General features: G+C 45.3%; 2 protein-coding genes across 3 annotated transcripts in view; one reads left to right on the top strand and one right to left on the bottom strand.

The window, feature by feature from the left end:
* Positions 1-871: 871 nt before the first annotated feature.
* Positions 872-9,033, bottom strand: part of LOC103617099 (guanylyl cyclase-activating protein 1-like) — a 12,409-nt gene continuing 4,247 nt past the window's right edge. Inside the window, exons 2-4 of the mRNA XM_008635356.2 lie at positions 5,953-6,102; positions 4,193-4,283; positions 872-3,219 (exon numbers count right to left, since the gene is read on the bottom strand). Of these exons, the coding sequence (XP_008633578.1) occupies positions 3,092-3,219; positions 4,193-4,283; positions 5,953-6,102 (369 nt within the window). The 3' untranslated portion in view covers positions 872-3,091. The remainder of the gene's footprint in view (positions 3,220-4,192; positions 4,284-5,952; positions 6,103-9,033) is intronic.
* Positions 7,799-9,033, top strand: part of LOC103617098 (acrosin-like) — a 3,132-nt gene continuing 1,897 nt past the window's right edge. The window contains exons 1-3 of one of the 2 annotated variants that reach the window (XM_008635354.2): positions 7,799-7,938; positions 8,232-8,453; positions 8,649-8,908. In XM_008635354.2, the coding sequence (XP_008633576.1) occupies positions 7,868-7,938; positions 8,232-8,453; positions 8,649-8,908 (553 nt within the window). In that variant the 5' untranslated portion in view covers positions 7,799-7,867. The remainder of the gene's footprint in view (positions 7,939-8,231; positions 8,454-8,648; positions 8,909-9,033) is intronic. The other variant, XM_017736436.1, reaches the window with a different exon arrangement.

Genomic DNA, 9,033 nt, shown 5'->3' with positions numbered 1-9,033 from the left:
GGGATTACAGCTTGTCTGTATATTGCTTTGAATAAGTTTTTGCAGTCAAATACTATCACCAACAGATATCATCACCAATAATCCCTGAACCTTAACCTGTCACAATTTTTTATTAATAGAGTGTAATTCCATAAACTGTTAGTGTGACTCTTTCACAGATGCTAGCAGTTGCCAGCAGCAGGTAACGTACTCAAATAGGAAGTCCCACTGAGGGGTCATAAAGTGGGAAGACCTGCTCAGGGGTCTCCCTTATGCTGTTGGCATATTTCCCTGAGTGTCAGTCAAATTTCCCTCCAATCCAGCATGACTGCTCAGTGAAGGATCCCTGTAACAGGATGCTGACAGACTGGTCGGGCACAAGGGTCTCAGCTTTCCTGGGGCACTGACAGACAAATTAAATACTAAGTGTCAAGGAAATCTTCCCTTCTCATGTGACAGTTTGCCAACCACCAGGCTGTAATTCCTTGCAGAAGCTCTAAGACTGCAGACACACACATGCCAGTGGGACCTGGAGCATGAGCCTGCCTAGAAAAATGTTGGTGGCTACTCTAAGCATGATCACTCCAATGACAGTACTTACTAAATCTCCCTTGACTTCAGTGAAAGGCAAGACACTTTGTTTTGAATACTATTGTGGTGGGTTGACCGTGGCTGGGTGCCAGGTGCCCACCAAAGCCTCTCTATCAATCAGTTCCCTCCTCAGCTGGATAAAATACAACAAAAGCTCATGAGCTGATATAAGGACAGGCAGACATCACTCACCAATTACCGTCACAGAGAAAAAAGGGAGAAATTAACTGAATTTATTACAAATCAAAATCAGAGTAGGATAATGAGAAGTAAACCAAATCTTTAAAACACCTTCCCCCCATTCCTTTCTCCTTCCCAGCATTGACTTTATTCACGATTCTCTCCGTCCTCCCCACCAGCAGTGCAGGTAGATGAGAACAAAGCTTACGGTCAGTTCATGCCACTGCTTGCCCCTCAGGAAGAGGAGTCCTTGCACTGCTGCAGCATGAGGTCCTTCCTACAGGAGATAGTTCTCCATGAACTTCTCCAATATGAGTCCTTCTCATGGGCTGTGGTTCTTCATGAGCTGCTCCTCTATGAGGTGCCTTCCCTGGGGTCAGTCCTTCAGGAACTGCTCCAGCATGGGTCCTTCCATGAGGTCAGTCCTTCACGAACAGCTCTAAAGTGGGTCCCCTATGGGGTCACAAGTCCTACCAGGAAACCTGCTCTTCTCTCCACAGGCCCACAGGTCCTTCCAGGACCTGCTCCAACATGGGGCTCTTCTACAGGCTGCAGGTGGACTTCTGCTTCCCTCTGTGGACCTCCATGCGCTCCAGGAGGACAACCTGCTTTGCTATGGGCTGCATCATGGGCTGCAGGGAAATCTCAGCTCCAGTACCTGAAACACATCCTCTCCCTCCTTCTTAGCTGACTTTGGTGTCTGTAGAGCTGTTTCTCTCACATATTCTCACTCCTCACTTCCCTGACTGCAATTGGTTCTGCCCAATAACTTTGCCTTCTTAAATACGTTATCCCAGAGGATAACGTATAACGTTATATCCCGGAGGATAACTGCCATGGCTGAAGGTCTCGGAGCCGGCTGGCATTGCGTCTGCCAGACATGGGGGAAGCTTCCAGCAGCTTCTCAAAGAAGCCACTCCTGTAGCCTCCCTGCTACCAAAACCTTGCCATGCAAACCAATACACATATCAACTTCACGGAAACCTAAATATAAGCAAGAATAAGTCCAATATAAAGTTTTGTTGCAGGTCTGCAAGTTCTTCCTCCTGCACAGGAAAAACATGCCAACTATGCATAGGCACTCTGTTGAACTTTTCCTGCATTCTTCTTTCCTTCTGGTTCTCTCCCCAGATTCAAAAGAGCTTCTGATCATGACCTTATCTAATGAACAGTGAACAAGACACAGTTTGCTGGGTTTCTCTCCATGCTGCATCACTCTTCCCATCGTGTACAAAATCAGAGTCATTTACAGCAGCACTCTCTAGAGTATCAGCTTCACTCCAGCATTCACATGAACAGCACAATTCACAACTCACCTTGGTGAGTTGTTTCTTTTGATTAGATTGTCTCCTCAAGAACAAAAAGAAAGACCAATAAAGGATGTGTGAGGGCAATAATATTAGGATCATCTTCAAATATTTCATTTATCATAGAGTCACAGAATGGTTTGCGTAGGAAGGGACCTCAAAGATCATCTTGTTACAGCCCCATGCCATGGGGCTAGATCAGGTTACTCCAAGCCTTGTTCAATGTGGCCTTGAACATTCCCAGAGACTCAGTTGTATGAGAGGAGAATAAGTAGGACAATGAGTATATAAAAGATTTGATCTCTCAAGTGATTCTTCTGCTTTGGGAAACAGAGTAGCGTATTTTCTCTGGTTACAGAAGCTGCTCCAAACTGTTGACTTGTTTGCTAGAGTTCTTTGATCACAGAAAGCTTGAACAGCTGCAGCTGGAGACAGATTTGTCACTATCAGACTGGTTTTTCTTTCAGTTCTTGTGACCTTATGACTAAAGCTGCTTCTGTAGAGACTACCAAGTCCAAGCACATCTGGTATGGACAACCATGCTGGTGCTTATGAACCAATACCATGACAAGAACAGTGCAAGTTACATTCTTTTGATAGTTCTCTACACTAATAACAGTTTGAAACTCTTCTTCTGTATGTCAGAATATTTCCTATGCACTCCACCACCCAGTTCTGCTAGTGCTCTGTACAAACTTGGTGTTATTTTTAGTCCATTTCAAAGTGACAATCTGAGACACAGAATAAAAAGGAAATTTGTTCCCTGAAATTTGGCCTTTAAATTTTAGAAAGAGAAGTCAAATACTGCCATCCAGATCCAGTTTTTCTGAACCTGCCCTGCATTTATGTGGCTAAGCTTGAGTATTTGTACAGGAACATGCACTCAGATACACAAATACAGCAGTGTCTTTCTGTTCCTACTTCCATATTCATGTTTATGGAAATTTTGTTTTTTTTAAAAAACATGCTGTCATTCCTTCCTTGTGTTTCTACATCCTTCTGTCTATTGGCAAAGCGTTTTTTCCCAGCTTGATTTATACACTATGCCGACGGTTGTTTATCATGGCCACAATGTGTGACAGGTCCAAACTTTTTATCATAACCTCCATGAACTCCTCATCTTTCCTTGCTCCCTCCACAAATTCATCCAGAGAAAGTTCACCTGTGTCAGACACAAATAAAAGGCATCAGAATCCACATCTGACAGAAAAAGGAGTACAGTAGTCTAACTTGAGAGATCACTTACTGTATAGGCACTGTTCTGAAGCACTGTTCTAAAGACCTCAGAGAGTCTTCTTAAGCTTTTATGAAACATCCCCAGTATCTAGACAAAACCAGCTTCCTTTTTTTCCCCATACAAGGGAAGTGGCACATAAGAAAGAATGATACATGTGGGTAGCTAAGGAGTGGGATCATAGCATCCTTTTTGGCTCAACCTGTCATAGTAAAAACCTGCTCTATGCTTGCTGGTTTTCAAGGATAAAGCAACTGACAGAGGCTGTGACAGGCAGAAACAGATTTTTCTGACCTAGGCCAAAAAGCCCTTGTGCAGGGAAGCAGCTTGGCAGAGTTATTCTGGAATAACAAAAGAGCCTGTCAGAAAGTAGTGAGCACCTGAAGTAGCAAGGAAAGAGATACCTCTTGGGGACATACAGGGACCACAGTGACATTGACCAACTTTTGACTGAGCACTTAATGTTCTTGCTGTACTGCCTGCAGCAGACCCAGTGAAGAAACTGTGAACTTCAACATTAAATTCCAGTTCTTCCTTTCCATTCTGAAATACTTAGGAGCAGCTGGGGCTATTTGTTACTATTTCCCACTTCTAACTGGCATGAGCTACACAGCAACATAGAAAAAGGAAAACAAAACACCACTCCAGAACCCCACTACCAAACTCATGTGGATAGAACAAGCTGACTCAGTAGAGGGAACAAATCCTGTCACACTGATTATGTATAATGCCAGAAGAAAAATCCTTTTTGGTCCATGGAGAATGCATTACTGGCTGAGAATGCAAACAGAAAGAAAATATGAAATGAAGAGGCCTAAAGTTCAATCAAATAAGGAAGAAATGGATGTTACTCTGTAGAACAGAGACTGACTGAGCTGGATGACAAAGGCAGGAATCTTACCGTCGCCGTTTACATCAATCCTGTCAAAGACTCGGCTGGTGAACTCTTCTGCACTAGTTTCATGGTCACCACCATTAATAGCTCGAATAGCCTAAAATAAAGGAGCAAGAACAAGAAGCTGCCTAATGACTCCCAGACTGATTACACAGGTCAGCATAGATTCAGAATAAGACAGTCATGCTTGGTACCTTCCCCATACAAATGAATAAGCATCATAGGAAAACAAAGCACAAATCATCAGGCCTTATGGATGGCACTGAAGGGTGCAAAGGGAGTGTGGCTCTGGAGCATGGAATAAGCAGCAAAACCCAGAGGATTGGCCTAATTCTGCTTAGGTACAGTTTAGGTGCTGCAGAAATGGCAGAATCAGAATCCAGCTAATTGATCCACTTTGGCCCACTTTGTGACCCTATGGTCCACCAAGTCTCAGAAACACTGTCAAACACCCTCCACATTTGACATTATGAAATTCCCTTGTTATACGCTGTGGTCATTTATTTCTATTCTTACTTTCACAATTTCCATTTATATACTGCTTCCTGTGTGTCTGGCTTCTCCCTAGAGCTCACAGAAAATTCATTTTCATCTTGAGAAACTTTAAGCATTATCCACTTTTGTTTGCTACAGTTCTCCTTATTCATTACTACATAGTGCAGGGTTCTCTTTTCTTTCAATGCTAATTATTTCCTTTGTTTAAGGATGCCCATGAAATATGTGACTCCAGAGCCTTTATACTAAGACTATTCATTTTCTAGTTTTTACCTTTTGATATTTGGTAATTTTCTTCGTTCTTTTTCAAATGCTATTTTACTAAAACTAAGTATCATCTCAGCAACTTCCTGAGAATCACCACATAAGGTTACCAAAAAAGACACTGAACTATACCCACAAAATTCAAAGGGCAATACATTTCTTGCCACCAGTTGTTGCCCACCAGACTTGTTTGTCAAGAGCTCTGTGTTAACTATTGCTATCTGTTGCTTCACTGTAATGTCTATTTCTATTGCAAGCTACTAGGAGGAGGCTGTATGTTACTACAGTTATTGATTTTGGCCAGGTCTCTTTGATATCCAGCTCTAAAATTTTTATATAGATCAGAATGCATTATTAACATCTTATTAGTGCTTTATCAAATCAATTTTATGACATTTCTTATTCAGAAATGTAATTTATTTAGGGTCATTGAATCTTGCCTGCATCTTGGTAATTTCCCGTTATCTGGAAAATAATCTGAATTTGGAGCATAATTCATTTTGAGATATTTATAGTGATCTTTATGCCCGTAATCCCAACCCCATCCACAATAGCTATTTGCATACAAACCTTTCCATTCTCAATCATTCTTCTTCAGGCTACTCACCGGAGTCAGAAATGTTTTATTATGCTGATATTTAGGAGTTGATTCTAAAAAGAAAACTGGGAGTAGCTCTCCAACTTCTCATGGGGAAAAGGACATAGGAAGGACACATTGCAGAGATAGCAACTGACAGTCACAGACTCTGAAACCTTGGAAAGTGCAATTTAGGTCACAGGAAGCTAAAACAATTTTACGGTTAGCTATGCTGTAACATAAGCTATGGTGATAAAGAAGAGTCTGTCGAGTCTGCTTATTGCATTATATGGTGGCGGGGAATTCTGCTCAGAGAAGGAATGACGTTAAAGCTCTCATCCATGATCATGCATATGGGAACAGCAAAAGTCTTACTTGTGTGATTTGTCTTTAATGAAAGAGGCAAGGACACAGACCCCTGGAGATTCACCTTAATGATGTTGAGCAGTTCATGTCGGTCAATGCAGCCATTGCCATCTACATCATAGAGCTTGAAATACCACCGCAATTTCTGCTCCATCTTCCCTCGTAGAACGAGGCTGAGGGCAGCCACATATTCCATGAAGTCAATATACCCATCCTGTGGGAAAAAAACCAACAAATTGTGACAGGAATAGACTGAGGAAGTTACTGCTCTGGAGTTGATCCACCTTATTGCTCCTTAGATTCACAACTGAAAGAGAAAGGCCAACAAATGGCACAGAGACTTGGACTTAGGAAAAATCCTTAGCACACAGACACATGTTATTTCTCTGGCCACTAAATACCTTCCTAAAGTTATCATCTATTACATGTCTAGGCTCCCCTCTGCTCACCCCCTTCAGTGAGGGAACACTCCTTTTCAGTGTGAACAAAGTCCCCTCTGTTCACCAAAGCTGACTGCCTTTGGCCTGCTGGGAGAGAATGTTGAGCCCAGCCCATGGTCTGCAAGTTTTCTGTACTTGTGTGTGGATACAAAAATGCTGCTAGCAAGGATTTTCTTGCTATTTTCTAAGTCCGTGAGAGACTTTTCTCTCTCACGGAAGAAGTAGCAGAGTTCTGTAAACAATGAAACACCTGCAACCTTGAGAAGTCTTGTTTATAGTTCTACTATAGTAGAAAAATATTTTGACAATGGATGTTTTGGGATTTTAGCCAATCACCCCCAAGGGGTGGCTGATCCTTGTTCAATTAGACTATGAAGAAAAAAGTCTATAAAAGAGTTTGTAAAATAAATAAATAGATCAATCTTGCTGCACAATTCCTGCCTGCTGGATCTTCTCTCCTCCTCTCTATGGCTGCAGGACACAGTAATATACCCTAGGGCATTTTAATACTAGTGTGCTCTGCCTTTGTGGGAAACTATGCTGTTCCACTAAACTGTAGATCTCTTCTCCATTTTGTGGAAAATAAAGTGACTGGGGATATTTTTAAAAATACACAGAGCGTGATTTGACCACTGAAAAAATGTTCAGTATTTAGATTTTTAATATTACATTTCTTGAATCTACAAAGAAACTCACAAAGCTCTTGTTTCTTCTGCAAGGAAAATGCCAGATAGTAAAGGTTCATCGGCCCTAGACTTAATGCTGGCTAAAATTTGAAGTGGTTAAAAACAAACTACAAATAAAACGTATCTAGGTCAAAGATTCCGAATAACTACTTCAAGAAATTACAGAGCAAAAAAAAAGAAATTTTCAATTATTAAGGTATTTAATCAAAGTCAGATGCCTTTCTGAAATGGATGTAAATAAACACATGTAAAAGGTGAATGTAGGTGAACTAGCAGAGCACCGCTGTTTTACAGCAAGGATCACAACATTTTAAATACTCATTCAGGGTGGGAAGAAGGGCATGACAGGCTGAGTTATGGCTGGTCAGCCTGGAGAACAGAAGGTTCCAGGGAGACTTTGGTGCCCCTTCCAGTACTTAAAGGGGGCTTAGAAAAAGGCTGGAAGGGTACTTTGGACGAGAGCATGTAGTGAGTGATAGGACACAGGAAAAATGGCCTTAAGCTGAAGGTGGGCAGGTTTAGATGAGGTGTTAGGAAGGAATTTCTGACTGGCAGGGTGGGGAGGCCCTGGCACAGGTTGGTCAGGGAAGCTGTGGCTGCCCCTGGATCCCTGCAAGTGTTCAAGGCCAGGCTGGACGGGGCTTGGAGCACCCTGGGATAGTGGAAGGTGTCCCTGCCCATGACAGGGATGGCACTAGGTGGTCGTTAAGAGTCCCTTCCACCCAGACCATTCCATGCCTCTATGACTCTGTTCGGGCGCACGGTGCGCACCAGGAGCCCTGTGGCCTCTGTGTCGGTGGCCGCACTGGAGGTGACACCGCAATCCTGGCCACTGACACCTGCACTGGCACCGATGGCTCTGCTGGGGCTGCTCGTCCTGCTGGCCCTGGTTGGGCCCGTGGGCGGCACCTGGGATACCTGTAGGTGAATGGTCCCTCTTAGGGGGTCCCCTGTAGGGGCCCTGCATGTTCCCCACACCCGCACCACAGTGTTCCAGCCTCAGTCCCTGGAGGAGAAGCCTCAGTCCCTGGTCAGTGCCCAGCTACTGGCACAACCTGTCTGCAGAGCTGCAGCAGAACGGGGTGGAGGACAGATTTGCCCCTCAGGGGTCCCTGGTCCTCCTGCCGCTCAGTGCCAGGCAGGAAGGGATGATGGGGGACCTTCAGCCTGAGCAGCAGCAGCCACCGAGCAGAACACTGATGGCTTTGTGCTTCCAGAGGGACCTGCAGGCTCCGGCCCATGGCTTCCAACCACAGCTCTGTGGCTTCTGCTGGTGGCACTTCCCATATTGTGGGTGGCACCAGTGTCCAGCCAGGGGCCTGGCCTGGCATCGTCAGCATCCAGGCCACCTGGAAGAACGGCACGTGGCACATGTGTTCAGGTGTCCTCCTCAGCTCCCAGTGGGTCCTCACAGTTGCACACTGCTTCGCCAGGGGCGGGTAAGGAGGAGCAGGGACAGAGATGTCCCCCGAGCACGGGCAGGTGGCCAGGTCACAGCACCACATGCCACTTCCATCCTGGCTCTTTCCTCTCTGCTTCTCTCTCTGCCTTGGGAAGCAGAAGGCGGGGAAATGCTGGGCTGCTGCAGCCTGTGGCTCTGCTCCCTGTCACCCCTCTCTCCATCTGCTCTCCAGAGGCGTCTCCACGTGGGAGGTGGTGATTGGGACCACAGACCTGACTCAGCCGGGCCCCGAGTCCAAGGTGCGCCACATCCAGAGGCTCCTGGTGCACCAGCACTACGTGGCTGCCACGGCGAGGAACGACATCGCCCTGGTGGAGCTGGACCAGCCCGTGGAGTGCAGCGACTACATCCAGCTGGGCTGTGTGCCCGACGCCTCGCTCAGGGTCTCCGAGCTGAAATCCTGCTACATCGCCGGCTGGGATTTTGCCAAAGGTGGGTTCCCAAACAAGATGTGTGCGCCGAGGGTGAGCTGGGCACCCTGGGAACATGGACTGGGCACCCCAGGGACATGGGCTGGCCACAGACAGGGTCCGGCTGCAGGACGTCAGCGGGGGCGG

This window comes from Corvus brachyrhynchos, unplaced genomic scaffold (assembly GCF_000691975.1).
Source record: "Corvus brachyrhynchos isolate BGI_N302 unplaced genomic scaffold, ASM69197v1 scaffold2266, whole genome shotgun sequence".
Classification (NCBI taxonomy): Eukaryota; Metazoa; Chordata; class Aves; order Passeriformes; family Corvidae; genus Corvus; species Corvus brachyrhynchos.
Note: the sequence above shows the minus strand (reverse complement) of the source record. Positions and strands in the feature narration are given on the sequence as shown.